Here is a 14,943-nt window from a genome sequence, read left to right on the forward strand (position 1 = left end):
GCGCAGGGGTCTGAGCATGAAATTCTTACTTCAGTTTAGCAGATTGTGTTGTTGCTTTCTACGATGCTCTTGAACTCATCTCACACAGGAAAATGGTGAAATGTGGTTCCAGAAAAATCCGATGAATGGATTATTTTTTAACCGAATTGTTCAATTTTGGCTTTAAGCATGAACATTATTATAAGCCCGCCACCGGGCTGAATGAGGACTGAGACACACCAAACTGAAAGAGATGCGTAACAAACACAAACCACGCAGATGCGATTGGAACTTTCTGCAGCTATTACGTTTCTGTGATATCGGCCCTGGACTCTGTGGTCCCCGGGTCCTCTGCCTGGTAATGGTAAATAGATAGATGCATACGACCGTAACACATATAGAAATGCCGAAACGTTAAATAAATAGCAAGGTAAATATGTCCATCAAATTATTATCGCGGCTCCATAAATGCATTGCTGCTGCCATTATGATTCTAACATTTCCGACGAACATGAAGGCAGCACCCCCCCTCCTCTGCCCGGGCATCTGTTGTACAGCAGAGAAGAGGCAGGCTCAGAGTCATAGAGGCAGGCTGAGGCTCATCGACGTTTCAGCAGCAGTTTGTTACCCGGCGCTCCTGCGACGTCGGAAGTTAATAGTCTGTTCCTGCTTCTACCGACACTGGATATCTCGCCCCTGTAAACAACAACAGGTAAGCCAGAGGATGCAAACACTCGCATCTTTGCTTGAGCCTTAGCGAGCCTGACCAGCAGCCGTCTACATAAAGGGCTGGGCGCTCGGCTAGTCGACACTAGCTTTCGGCTAGCGTCATTTTCAAGCCCAGTGTAGTTACTTTAAAACGCCAGCAAGCTTTGACGTCCTCTGTGTTCAAACGTTTTTTTTTAATCTAAAGGTTGGCCAAGATGTATTATTCAGATATAAGTCTAATGCAAGTTTGGTATCTAAATTGGTGGATTAAGATGATTGCTTCATGAGTGGTCATACTGCTCCTTTTTTTCAACTGCTAACTACTCCACTTTGGGTTGGCTTGACTGAAAGAATGTGGGTGTCATCTCAACAGATATTTTTTTTATTGAGCTGTCCCACTATACGAACTGTATAGACAGCAGCACGTTTTTTTTTGCACATTAACCACTTGTACTGTGTATAACAATGCACTCTGTACTTACATGATCTGCAAGAGTCTTTTGAAAGTTTAGATTGTGCATACCTCTTTGCATTCCTCCACTGATAGAAAACACATGGCGCTCATTTAACCACCTGGAATCTACTCTGGATATCAGAGCATCAGAAGGGATGACGAATTGATTTGAAATGATCTTGGTTTTTAGTGTAGATCATTACCTGCAGTGTGCCACAGTAAAGATCAAGCCATCATATGTTGCCCTGAGGATGTGATGTTGGTAAGAGACTTCCTCATCTGTAACAGTAAGAGCTTAATCGTGTGAGCACTGTTTCAAAACCAAACTTAAACCTACACTTCATCTTTTTTGCCTCCAAGACAGCAGCTGATAATAGTTCAAATAGAAGTGAAATGAACATTAATTACACATATGCATGCCTACACCAGATCTTTGCGTTAACACGGAGATCAAAGTTGGCTGTTTGCAGCACATAACTCCTCATCCCTGTCAGGCCGATAGACAGGACAAAATTTAGTCAAGGTAAGTTCAAATAAGGCAAAGCAGAGTGAGACACTTCACGTACAGCACATAGGTTAGTGTGCATGTGCTTCTTGAATGGGATATTTTCCTTCTTGGATCAGGAAGGACTTATCAAGCAGTCCTCAACACGTATTTAAATGCTGTAGCAAACCAAATGCCTCAGGGGTGTGTTATAATTGGCTTTCTTCTTAGACATTATGTATCCATATTCTGTATTTTACTAAATAATCTATATTCCTAGTTTGTACTTTTCCACTCTGCTCACATAAACGCAATGTATGTCCTTGAATGGTCCAAGACTTTAAGATAACTTAGGGGGACTAAATTACTGGGTCAGATAAAGCGTCTCTATTAATTCAGATAGGTCTGGTACAGTAGATACATGCCTAAAACAACACACGCACACGTTGTTTATCATATCCAAAGAACATGACGAAGATGGTGGGTGGCCTGCTCATGTTACTAGCAACTGTCCAATTATATTTTGTCGAGTGTAAGTACAACCTCTGTGAGATAAAGGTTAACATAAATATGAAATAGTTCCGGGTATCGGGACTCGGAGTGACAGAGCCCTTGAGTGTGCTATACTTCACATGTGACCACTAGTGAATACTTTGTTTAACTTAAAGGATAACTGCGTTATTTTCAACATTAAGCCTCTTTTCTGAGTCGTCTGCAATGTTTTAGAACCCCCCTCACCGCTTTTTTGATGTTTACTGCTGTCTCCGGTATTTGCCTAATTTTGATTCATCTCAACCTGCTTCAGAATGGCAAGTCATGCGCATGTCCAGAAAGGTCCGTAAAAGCACCATAAACGTCCGTTTTCAAAATCATCAACTCACCGGAGTGGTTACTGGTGTGCACTGGTAATCCATGTCAAATTTCGTTGCGAAAAGTTGCTTCTGTCGTGTTTTATTTGACATTTTGTAAATCCCATTGACTTCCACGGCTGTGAAGTGGCTAAGAAAATAGTTCGAGCATGAACGAGCTGCCAAATAAAACATGACAGAAGCAACTTTTCACAACGAAATTTGATATGGATTACCAGTGCACACCAGTAACCACTCCGGTGAGTTGATGATTTTGAAAACGGACGTTTATGGTGCTTTTACGGACCTTTTTGGACATGCACATGACTTGCCATTCTGAAGCAGGTTGAGATGAATCAAAATTAGGCAAATACCGGAGACAGCAGTAAACATCAAAAAAGCGGTGAGGGGGGGTTCTAAAACATTGCAGACGACTCAGAAAAGAGGCTTAATGTTGAAAATACCGCAGTTATCCTTTAAGATTTCTCCAGCTCGTTCTTCGGCTTCCAATGAAAGAATCGGGCTAACGGGTGTTCACCTTTTACCTAGTTGACACCTCCCCACCCTCTCCTCCAGCTGTGACCTAACCTGTCTACTGTTTTTTTTTTTTTTTCTCTCTGAATCTTCCTGCAGGTACCAGCGTTTTCATAAAGGGGCGTGTTGTCTCTGTGTAAGCAATAAAAAAGATCAAAGTAAAAGAACTTAAACAACCAAAACTGAAATTTCTTTTGTTTTTGGTGTTTTTAATCAGTGACACAAGTACTACTGGATCTTGGACAGAAATTAAATTGTGTGTGCGTGTGTGTGTGTGTGTGTGTTTGCCGTATTGACACGGAAAAAGAGCCGATGCGGCCCGCACGGGTGCAGTCCCATGTCAGAGTGACTTAACCTCGAGGCATCATCCATAGCCTAGTTGTTGAGAGAAAAATCAATTCCCTTTGTGAAGAGAAGCAGGAATTGCCTCACACAAAAATACCCAATCACGTCAGCAGCGACTTAGCGTTTTCCTATCAAACCCTTATCAATTCGAAGCAGGTTTTGCATTGGAAAGGTGTCCTGTTTCAGTGTGTCTGTTTTGAGCCTCTCTTAAAGATGCGAATGCACACTTCTCAGTTCGCTTTCAGTTTGATGAGTCATCTGTATGTTTTTTTTCACAGAGTTCACTGTCGCCTGCAGGGCTCCTGCTTTCCTACAGCTGTTGCTGTGGAGTTGTACAAAAGAAATTCAAACTAAAACATTTGTGCTTGATTTTCGTTTGTGCCTGAGGTCACCAGTTTCTGTGTGTGTACTGTTGTGTCTGAGGTGTGGCGCCTGGGCTGTTTGCTGACTCTTTGGATTGCCAGTAATGGGGGTCTTGTCTTTTACTCCATCTCATCAGGTCATCTTATCGTGCACAGTAGTCATGGCAGAAGCCCACCAGGCGGTGGCCTTCCAGTTCACGGTCACTCCGGAGGGCATTGATCTGCAGCTGTCCCACCAGGCCCTCACTGAGATCTACCTCTCAGGCGTGCGCTCCTGGAAGAAGCGTATCATTAGAATCAAGGTATCTCCGCTTTGTTTCCTCTCTTTATGCCTCTTTATCGCTGCCATGCTTGTAGTTCTGCTTTCAGCTTTTCCTCTCTATGCGTGTGTTGCCTCTTCCATCAGCTTGAAATGTGAAATGTTTCTCTTTAAACTATCGCATCCTGTAAGCGTGACCACAGTTTAGCTTAGGTCTTCGTTTTCTGATCGTTGCACATTCGGTTTGCATGTTAGCTTATTTGAAAGTTACAAACTACTCCGAACAGCTCGTGAAGTTTGACGGCAGGAGGTGCTCAAAACATAGATCTTTAAAAAAATTGAATAATTCTTGGAAACTGACCTAGGATCACTCACTTTGTAGGACAAAGATAATGTGACCTGGCTCACAGCCACGTTAACATTTTTCACCTGAATCATTTAAAAATAAAAAAAGTGTTTGTTTTTCTTTTTTTAGAAGGAAAAACACACATCCGAGTCTGCCAGTGCTGTGCCTAAATCTGATATTTACATTTTCCCACAGCAAACAGTGTCCAAGTACACACCAGTACGTTAAGGTCACTAACCTCAATGCTGTGGTGATGCTCGACACTTCAGTAGGTTTGCAGTGCAGTAAAGAACACAGCCCTTGTTTATGGTTTTCCTGTTCGTACCTGTTGACAGACATGCCTGCTTGTACTCGCAGTGTTGCCTGGACAAATAGTTGGAACGGCATCCGACTAAATGATCAGCACAGAGGCAAAGTTGTCGTTTCTGGGCATCAGATTGATAAAGCAGTTATCAGAAATATTGATACTGCAGATCTGGGTCCTATCAAAGCCATACACGGGAGCGTTCCAGGTCTGCCATCTTCACAGCAAGAGGAAAAGACAGGGGCTGAGTTGACTTTGCGATTCAAATTGATTTTCATTTGGAAAAAATCCAATATTGATTCATAAGATCCGCAAATAACGCACATAAAATCCTTTAATCGATTTTCAACATGTGCCATTTCTGGCATCATCTGCGTGGCTCAATGTCGACGTTGTGTGACGAGATTCACGCACAAAGTAGGGAAGAGCCTGAGCTGTCAGCTCGGAGAGAAAGCACGACGGGAGCAGCAGCACCGACAGCGGTGGCGTCACGGCTGAAGGCCGACGTGGGGCTGCATTTCAGATATGGAAAGTGTGCTGACTGAGAAGAGCTTTACAAAAGCAAAGAAAAACAAAAAACTTGTCCATTTGTTTATGTATTTATTCGCATTTGTTTTTGCGAAAACCACTTTTATAGCCAAGCCAAATTTTTTTTCACTGAAACGGAATCATTTGAATCAATATTGAATCCCAACCTTCTGAATTGGAATTGAATGGATTCAGGAGATCAGTATCTGTACCCAGCCCTGGGAAAAAGACTTTAAACGGCTTCTCCCTCCTGGCTTGTGCTGTCTTCTCTACGTAGCCTGCGCTGGCTTCTCATTTCATCGGCTGGTGTTCATGTGCAAAGTAGTTCTAAGGCCCCACTCTAAAAGTAGTCAGTACGAGTCCCTCTAACTTTCAACGTACAATTTGATACCATTATGGACATGTGCAAGCTGCAGTCATAGCTGGTCATAAGTGATAAATGAACGAGCAAGAGAGTGTACTGATTCAAGGCACAACGACTTTTAACGTGATGTTCCTTCTCTCACTTTAACAGAACAGTGTGATAACAGGTGTGTATCCTGCTAGTCCGTCCTCCTGGCTCTTTGTGGTCATAGCGATCCTGGCTACCATGTACACTCGCTCCGACCCCTCCATGGGACTCATAGCAAAGATACAGGAGCACCTGCCAGTAAGGTAACACAGCAGTTAAAAAAACCCCAAAAAAACACATGATGTAATCCATTAAAAAAAAAAAAAAAAGTTACAGCTCATTTGTGTGTTATTTAGCAGACACCTGTATGGGCACACCACAGTTTCCCCCTCCATGATTGTATGTTGTGCCACACGGCTGAGCCGGTCTGCCCAGTGTCCATCAGCTGAAATGAGTTTTTTAAGAGATATTCCCCTTGCAATTTCCGTTTTAAAAGGGTCGAAATTTTGTTTTGCGTAGCTTGATATTGCCGCCGTGAAACTGCAGTCCTCTGTCATTTAGCCCGCTGTTTTTCCTCCCTCATTTTCCAGCCAGTCCATGAGTACGCAGTGCCAAGCCGTGGTGTCAGCGGTGCTCTTCAGCACCATGTTATGGTTCTTGCTCATCTTCACCATGCGCATGTGCCTTAAACAGCTCCTCTCGTACCACCGCTGGATGTTCGAGCAGCACGGCAAGATGTCCACCACCACCAAAGTCTGGGTGGTCAGTGCTCATATTGTTTTTTTTTGTTTGTTTTTTTACAGTAGTGTAGAGGTCCTTTCATTCTACAAAACTATAATATTCCACATGTCATGAAAACCCAATTTATTATATTTTTTTTAATTCACATTTGATGTTTATGATATCATTTGAAAAACAAAAATGATTAGACCCAAAGATGTCCCTTTTCTCACTGTTCTGTGCGTCTATGCCAGGCACTGGTGCGTATCTTCTCTGGCAGGAAGCCTCTGCTCTACAGCTACCAGGGTTCGCTGCCAAACCTCCCTTTGCCTGCCGTCAAGGACACAGTCAAGAGGGTGAGATGTAACACGATGCAGAGGAAATGGCATCGCACCGATGACTCGCCATAAATCCCACAGATTGTTTCGCGTTAATTTTCGACGTGAATTAATCTTTTTCTATTTTCATTTCTGCATGCGATGGTTTGTTCATGTAAGCCAGTGGAAAGTTTAAAAAAAAATAAATAAAAATGAATCTGTCATTTCGAATTGAAATGTCTAACTGAGGAGGGCAAATGGAAGCAACATTTGGCATTGCATGTGGTTGTAAAGGTAGAAGACAAAACCAGCAGCAGGTGTTAGTTTTGGTCTTTTTAAAATTTTTTGTTTTAAAGCTTTTTTAGAATATCTTATTGCATCATTCAGTTTACATTTGTTGCATCATCTCTTTTGCGTAGTACTTGGAGTCAGTTCGGCCACTGATGAACGATACAGAGTACGAGCGAATGACCAACCTGGCCGCAGAGTTCGAGAGCAGCCTCGGTAACCGTCTGCAGTGGTACCTCAAACTCAAAGCTCTCTGGGCCTCCAACTATGTAAGTGGTTGTCCGCTGCGCTCTGACTAAGTGTAAGGAAATAATAATCCATTAACAATGGCTGGCTGTGCAAGGTTTTGTGGTTTGAATGATTTATTCTGTCTGAATTTGATGGCATTGCCAGTGAGTGCTTCCTCACTGAGGTTGTTGTGTTTTAGGTCAGTGACTGGTGGGAGGAATACGTCTACCTACGCGGGCGAAACCCCATCATGGTCAACAGTAACTACTATGGCATGGTATGAAAATCGCTGTATTTATTTTTGACCAAATACCATATAATATTAATACTATTTTTCATCTCCTACTAATACTAGTCGGTCCTTAGTAGCAGCAGATAATTTGGAAATCAGTAATGTAAAATCTCTCCAAGGACTCAAACCTCTGGCCTTTTAATCTCAAAGGTACTCATGTATCATTTTGCTGGATGATGATCACTTATGTGAATACTCCTCTTGACTTCCCGTATCTGCAACGCGTTCTGCTCAGGACTTCTTGTATGTGACTCCAACACCCATCCAGGCGGCCAGGGCGGGCAACTTCATCCACGCGTTCTTCCTTTATCGCCGCAAACTCAACAAAGAGGAGATCAAACCTGTGAGTTCAGGCACATTCAAACCTCTGCCGCTCCATATGCTGACAGACACCTTGACAGACACACGTTGTTTGTGTCTCTTTGCCGTGGCAACAGATGACGCGTTAGTCAGTTGTCTCCAACTTTGAGACATTGTAACATTTCTTTGTGGTAAACAGTATGTTATATTTGATGTAGGAGGCTGTCAGTGTGTGTCATGATTGTGTTTTTTTTTTTTTTTTTTTTCATTGTGCATCAATCTGTGATCGTGTCTTCAGTGTGGCAGATGGCATGTGGATACCCATTCATTGAGGCTTCATGTTTGTAAAGACATTTCCCTTGTGTTCTCACATCATGCTCATCTCTCACTCTTCCCTCTTTACTCTCCCTTCATTTGCTTTATCACTTCTTTATTTACCTTCTTCTTTACTTCTCACTATCAAAACAAAAATCCCCTCTCCTTTTTGCTCGACCCCGTTTCCTCCACCGCGCTCCTCTGTTCCTCTCTACACCCCTTGCCTTCATTTTCTCCTCTCCATTCCCCAGAGTCGTATCCCAGGCACTGTCATTCCTCTGTGTGCGGCTCAGTGTGAGAGGATATTCAACACCACACGCACTCCTGGAGAGGAGACTGGTAAAGAGACGGACCTGTGTGCACACATAGAAATACACAATGCTGATGTTTGGTGTTTTGTAATGACTGAACACGAGCGGCAAACTTCACCAACAAAGCATGCTCCGGTTTCTGACACACGATTCCTTAAGCGATGATGAGATGTACTGAAGGTGCCCTAACTCTCTAGAGCTGAAGCGTGGAATAGAAAATGGTACGAAGGACTGTGTGTATGTGTGGGATTCAGTGAGTCTGCTGTCATCTCTCATCTGTCTCCTCTTCCCTGCTAGCTTCATCTAAGGTCTGTCTTAAGTTTCAGGAAAGGGTCTGACTAATGACTATTTTCTTCTACTCAAACATTTTCTCGCCTCCTCTGCCCCCCCCCCGTTCCTTTTCTACTCATCTCAACACTCTTAAACATTTTTGATCCTCCTATTTTTTGCCTCTCTTCCTTCCCTGAACTTTTCTGTCTTACTCAGTGGTTGTTAAGGTCTGCAGTTCCTTGCTGTTCCTATCAGTTTGAGCGGATGTTTGACACTTGTCGAATTCCCGGAACGCTAACAGGTAGTTTTCACATTCTCCTATAATTGGACCACCTCTAAATGCCAAACCAGTATGATAAGAAGTGTGCTTAATATCATTTTCTGTCCCGTAAGTCTTCCGTGTCCAACAGCCAAATGAGCGAAACTCTGAGTCGTGTCTCATTTGAGGTCAAATTGCTTTTTCGCTTTTAATTTTAGCCGCACCCATCTTTGCTCAAGCCCCCCAGACAAATGCTTTTCCCCTGCCGGTCATCACTTATTTAGTGTAAACACACAAAGGCTTTAAAACTCCTTAAAGGGATAATTCGCCTCTTTTGACATGAAGCTGTATGGCATCCCATACTAGCAATATCGTTTATGAACATTGACTTACCCCCCGCTACGTACTGTGAGCCGAGTTCCAGCCTCGTTTTAGCGTTGACAAAAGTAGTCCGGCTAGTTGGCTGGGTTTAAAAAATAAAGCGTTTTGCTTCTCAAAACAATATGCGTTCAAAAGAGTAATACATTTGCATCACAAAATCGTTCTCCAGGAAAAAGTCAGACCTCACAATCGCTTGGCGCTATTTTCTCTCCCTTCGTATCCCTGCGTGCTGCCGACAGCTGCGCCTGTTACGGTGTTTGCTGCTGGGTCTGTACAGTACGCAGTGATACGAAGGGAGAGAAAATAGCGCCAAGCGATTGTGAGGTCCGACTTTTTCCTGGAGAACGATTTTGTGATGCCAATGTATTACTCTTTTGAACGCATATTGTTTTGAGAAGCAAAATGCTTTATTTTTGTAACCCCAGCCAACTAGCCGGACTACTTTTGTCTATGCCAAAACGAGGACGGAAGTCGGCTCACAGTACGCAGCAGGGGGTAAGTCAATGTTCATAAATGATATTGCTAATATGGGATGTCATACAGCTTCATGTCAAAAGAGGCGAACTATCCCTTTAATGTAAGAGCAACATGTCACCTAATGTAAATAACGCAACAATTATACGATGAAAAACTTGTAGTGGAGCCTCCTTTAAACTAAGTGCATCATCTCTGATGTGTTTGTTTGTTTTTAAGCACCTCGTCACATCTGCGTTCTCACATTCCACAGAATTATCTCCTTTGTATATTAAATGAATCTGGTGTGAAACATCATCAGTTTTCACTTCAACTTTATTTCCGCTTACCGTGCTACCGTTTCTCCTCCCTCTTACATGCACAAAGACACCGTGCAGCACTGGCAGGACAGCGACTACGTAGTGGTTTACCACAAAGGTCGATACTTTCGTCTCAGGGTGTACCAGGCAGGCAGACTCCTGTCGCCAAGGGAGATTGAATTTCAAGTCCAGAGGATCCTCGAAGACCCGTCACAGCCTTCAAAAGGGGAGGCCAAACTCGGAGCCCTGACTGCCGGAGACAGGTGAGTTTTGATAAAGCCACAAATATCTAAATCAGGCTGCATCAGAAATCTCATCGTCATCGTTTTCCTCTCAAACATCAACCAGAATCCCATGGGCTAAAGCCAGGGCAACGTATTTCAGCAGTGGGGTGAATAAACGCTCCCTGGACTGCATTGAAAGAGCGGCCTTCTTCGTGACCCTGGATGATGAAGAACAATGCATAATGGGAGATGACCCGTCATCTAGTTTGGATTGCTATGCCAAGTCCTTGTTGCATGGGAAATGTTACGACAGGTACTTCCTCACAGAATTCATCACCGTCTTGTAAACCTGAGGTTACTGTTGAGCAATTAAACTGTCGTAAATGTCCTTAACGGCGTTCCGTCACTATTGGTTCCCACACAGGTGGTTTGACAAGTCCTTCACTGTGGTTATCTACAAGAACGGAAAGAGCGGCATTAACGCTGAGCACTCATGGGCTGACGCGCCAGTGGTGGCACACGTATGGGAGGTGAGAAAAGTGAAAGAAAGGCCCACCTCATCTTGCCCCGAGGTGAGGCCCTTCCTGACACTGTAGTCTTTGTGCCGTTCCAGTACGCTCTGGCCACTGACAGTTTCCAGCTGGGTTACAATGAAGAGGGTCACTGCAAAGGAGAAGTGGATTCATCACTGCCTCGACCACAGAAGCTGAACTGGGAAATCCCTCCGGAAGTTAGTCATGCATTCAAAAATCTTTCTCTCAGTGGGTATCGGTTTCTTGATTTCTCCGAGACTGTCTTCGGATTGTGATTTATAGTCATGTAACCAATAGCAGTTCAGAGGGAGTGACGAGCCTAGGGGCTTAGCTCGAAAGTCAAAGTACCAGCACCTTTTCAAAGTAGGAAGATATATCTTTATTGCTTTTATCTATGTACAAACCAAATGGAAGAATTACACGCTGTGGTTTCACAGAGTTATTTATTTACTGACCAGGGAAAGTAACTTTTGTCTCTCCTTGTTGCATGGCAACATTGCAATGACAACGTGTCACATTCTATATGTCATTACTATTAGTCAACAGACATTTAAACGGCATATTAGCCTGTCTCGTGACAGGGACACGTGTGGAGCATTTGTTGTTTGCGAGGTAAACAAAACGTATCCGATCAAAGCTGACCTGGTTTCCGATGCACCCCAAGGTCTAACCTGTAGAAATAATTTAGATCTTATATGAAAGAGTTTTATTGCTAAACATTTGCTGTCCTACTGCGTGGTGGAGAGTTCATGATGCTGAACATACCAACTGCAAAGTATTTCTCTGGCAAATGTGTATCAAAGTAAAGACTGAGTGAAACAAGAACTATGAAAAAAATGTTGTCCTGTGCTATGAACTAAACAAAAATACAGTTCATTTCCTGTTCTTTCATTGCATATTCCTTGTAATTACTTCATAATTAAGCTACAGTGGCTAACTTTTTGAATTCCCAGTGTAATGGCTGTGGGTATATCACTCTGATTGGTGTTCGGTGTTTGGATTTGCCTCTCTTAGTGCGAGGAGCAGATCTCCCAGTCTCTGGCGGTTGCCCAGGCCCTGGCCGATGACGTGGAGTTCCACGTCTTCTCCTACCGAACCTTTGGCAAAGGAAGGATGAAGAAGTGTCGAGTCAGTCCCGACGCCTTCATTCAGATGGCTCTTCAGCTGGCGTACTACAGGGTGAGCCACTCGCTGAAGTAGAACAGATGCGTATACATTTGTAGATTAACCGAGCTGTCCTGCCTGAAAATGAACAGTGAACACAAAGGTAAATGGCTCTCCCACAGCTTTGATATAATTGAGCATTCATTCAGATTGTTTGAACCGTGAAGTTGTCAGTTGTCAAAAACCAGGGAAGACTGCAGATGAACAAGGTGACAGTTCCTGCATAACCCTGAAGCTCTGTGCCTACCCCTCTGTTATCTAATCTCGCACAGCCAGACTACATGTTTAACAGAATGAAACTACGACTTTGTTGAAGTCGTTCCTTTGTTCAATATAATGTGTCGCATGTAAGTGTATTTTTCTTTGCTCCAGGACCGGGAGACGTTCTGTTTGACGTACGAAGCCTCCATGACCCGTCTGTTCAGGGAGGGCAGGACCGAGACTGTTCGCTCCTGCACCAATGAGAGCAGCGCCTTTGTCCGAGCGCTGGAAGGGGGAGAGGTGAGAACGTGGAGACTAAAATTAAGTCCACCTTCCAAATGATAACATCTCACAACTGCTTTTCCTCATAAATCACTCAGTGTGAGATATTAAATATGCGCTAAATCTCATGACATTCTGCACCAGGCAGCAGATGTGTGCAGGCGTTTGTTCCGCGACGCGTCGGAGAAACACAAGCAGCTGTGCCGCTTGGCCATGACCGGCGCGGGTATCGACAGACACCTCTTCTGCCTCTATGTGGTGTCCAAGTACCTCGGAGTGGAGTCGCCTTTCTTGAAAGAGGTTCATTTGATTATATTGTCTGGTTGTTCGTATCGGAGTACCCTGCTCAATGTTGGGTGGTTTTCAGAAGCGGAGGCAAAATCGCAGGAGCTCCTGCAAAAGCTGATGTGATGGCTGGCGTGTGTTTCAGGTGCTGTCTGAGCCGTGGAGGCTGTCCACCAGTCAGACTTCAGTCCAGCAGGTGGAGCTGTTTGACTTGGTCAACCACCCAGAATATATCTCCTGTGGAGGGGGCTTTGGACCAGTCAGTATTACCCAAAAAGTTTCAGAGTGTTTAAGTTGAAGCTGAGCTAGAAACCATAAATAAGCCTTTGTTTGTTTTACATTGTATCTTATACCTTTACATGCTTAGTCTTTCTCCACTCTCTTCTCATCTTTACAGCAGTTTGAGTTCTGAGATGTAGCAAATCACGCTGCCCTTTTTTCCTTTCTTTTTTTTCTTTTCTTCTAAATTTCAAGAGTTGATCGTGGCTTTAAAAGATTACTTGTGTACAGAACAGAAGTGCTTTTGAAACTCACAAGTCAGCTTAGAGTAAAAATATTGCCCGTCTCTTTCTACAGGTGGCTGATGATGGTTACGGGGTGTCTTACAACTTCATAGGGGATAACATCATGAACTTCCACATCTCGTGTAAACACTCATGTCCTTACACTGTGAGTTTGATGTAAACTGTTTTTTTTTCTATTTGGTGTAGGGAAAGAATATGTGACAGCTTTTGGTAACGGTCTATGAAATCTGTGGCCAAAAGTCTCCCAGGAGAGCACAGACTGGATTTGTCTTTATCGCTATATACTTTCTATGCAGTATTTCTAGCTGTTATTGTTTTGACTGCACTTAACAATACTGTCTATAATTTGCTTTCAAACAGCTTTTCTCCTTTTCTATGATACAAATATAGTTTGTTTTCCTCTTTGCTGTCTCCCTTAAAGGATCCCCATAAGTTTGGAGATCAGCTCAGAAAAGCCCTGCATGATATGCTACAGCTGCTGAGCCCCAGCCAAAAGGAGCCCAACAAAACGGAGGAGAGTCGACCTGAGGTCAAGAAGGGGCAGTAGATGCTTCCATCAGAGGAAAGGATGTAAAGGAGTAGGTGCAGGCATACATCATAAAGTGAGGAAAGGCAGGTTTTCATTCCTCATGCACTTAGAGAACTGTACTGTCAGGTGTCAAGAGAAAACTCCATGGGATAACGGATGACAGTGAAGGGGATCTTTTACTAGTGCGTCTATGTTTGTATGTGTGTTTTACTAGCTGCGTGACAGGCGTGTGTGGAGAGAGACACCGACCTCAGAAGAACAAACCAAGAACTGCTTTAGTTTTAACTGTCAAACCCATTGAGCACACATAACCCAGAACTTTACTGAAATGCGGTCACGATTGTGGTTACGTTTGATTAGAATATAGAGGGCCAGTATTTGTTGCACCACTCAGTCAGTGTTGGGGTGGAAAGTCCTACCGTCACTCTACTGCAGGGAATAATTAAGTACCGCTTCAAGTGCAATTTGTTTTGTGCCACTGAATTTCTGTTATTTTTGCCAGTGCAGCTGGAAGTGTGCGGGTGCATCTCGCCTGTCGGGGTTTTGGAGCGAAAAGAAAAGTCGAAGCGGCCTCGTTTTCAATTTTGAAATTTGAATGCAACATTGCTGCAGAGGTGACACCAGATATTTTAAAAACAATTGAAGTGTATGACTTCCGAGTGCTTGCCCAGTATGTGAAAATCTGCTTTTTATGTACACGTCTGTAATGCTGGGCCGAGTGGCAGGTGGTTTGTACATGTAGTGAGACGATAGAGTCTCTTTTTAAATTCAGTCCTGTTTGATAAGAATTCTATTTAGTGCCAACTCATTCAGGAGACGACTTTTGCTTTGTGAACCAAACGTAAATCACTTTACTGTCACAAACACCACTTTTCACTGCCGCCGTTGTTGTTTTGTTTGTTTTATTTCTTTATATGTACGTTGATATCGAAATAAGCGCCATAACAATGCATCTGTATTTATGAACGTGATGTGCAACGATTCAGTCTGCAGCGCTGCAGGTCAGATGGGCATGAGATGTGACACAGATTTCTGTTATTCTGCATCAACCACTGCCTTTTTTGTTTGTTTGTTTGTTTGTTTGAACTCCACATCAGATCAGCTTGTTTCATTTTGTTCTTGCTATATTGTGAGGCTTTTTAATGCAGTGTTAGGAGGGAACATAAAGGCATTCTTAATAATAAAAACAAACAAAAAAGAACTGA

The 14,943-nt window shown here is 43.3% G+C and overlaps 1 protein-coding gene across 2 annotated transcripts; it reads left to right on the plus strand.

Annotated features, from left to right (window-relative positions):
• Window positions 1-543: 543 nt before the first annotated feature.
• LOC142374434 (carnitine O-palmitoyltransferase 1, liver isoform) lies at window positions 544-14,939 on the plus strand. 2 transcript variants are annotated; one of them, XM_075458129.1, is made up of 19 exons: window positions 544-691; window positions 3,852-4,016; window positions 5,666-5,805; window positions 6,133-6,304; window positions 6,517-6,618; window positions 6,999-7,136; window positions 7,295-7,372; window positions 7,623-7,730; window positions 8,254-8,341; window positions 10,064-10,259; window positions 10,345-10,533; window positions 10,645-10,750; window positions 10,834-10,950; window positions 11,768-11,932; window positions 12,290-12,418; window positions 12,545-12,700; window positions 12,831-12,944; window positions 13,262-13,354; window positions 13,631-14,939. In XM_075458129.1, exons 2-19 carry the CDS (start codon window positions 3,876-3,878, stop codon window positions 13,754-13,756), a joined length of 2,358 nt encoding a protein of 785 aa, XP_075314244.1. In that variant the 5' UTR covers window positions 544-691; window positions 3,852-3,875; the 3' UTR covers window positions 13,757-14,939. The 2 variants fall into 2 exon arrangements, with proteins under 2 accessions (XP_075314244.1, XP_075314245.1); XM_075458130.1 differs by lacking the exon at window positions 8,254-8,341 and adding an exon at window positions 8,800-8,884.
• Window positions 14,940-14,943: the final 4 nt, after the last annotated feature.

The sequence above is a fragment of the Odontesthes bonariensis genome, chromosome 23 (assembly GCF_027942865.1).
Source record: "Odontesthes bonariensis isolate fOdoBon6 chromosome 23, fOdoBon6.hap1, whole genome shotgun sequence".
In the NCBI taxonomy this organism is placed as follows: domain Eukaryota; kingdom Metazoa; phylum Chordata; class Actinopteri; order Atheriniformes; family Atherinopsidae; genus Odontesthes; species Odontesthes bonariensis.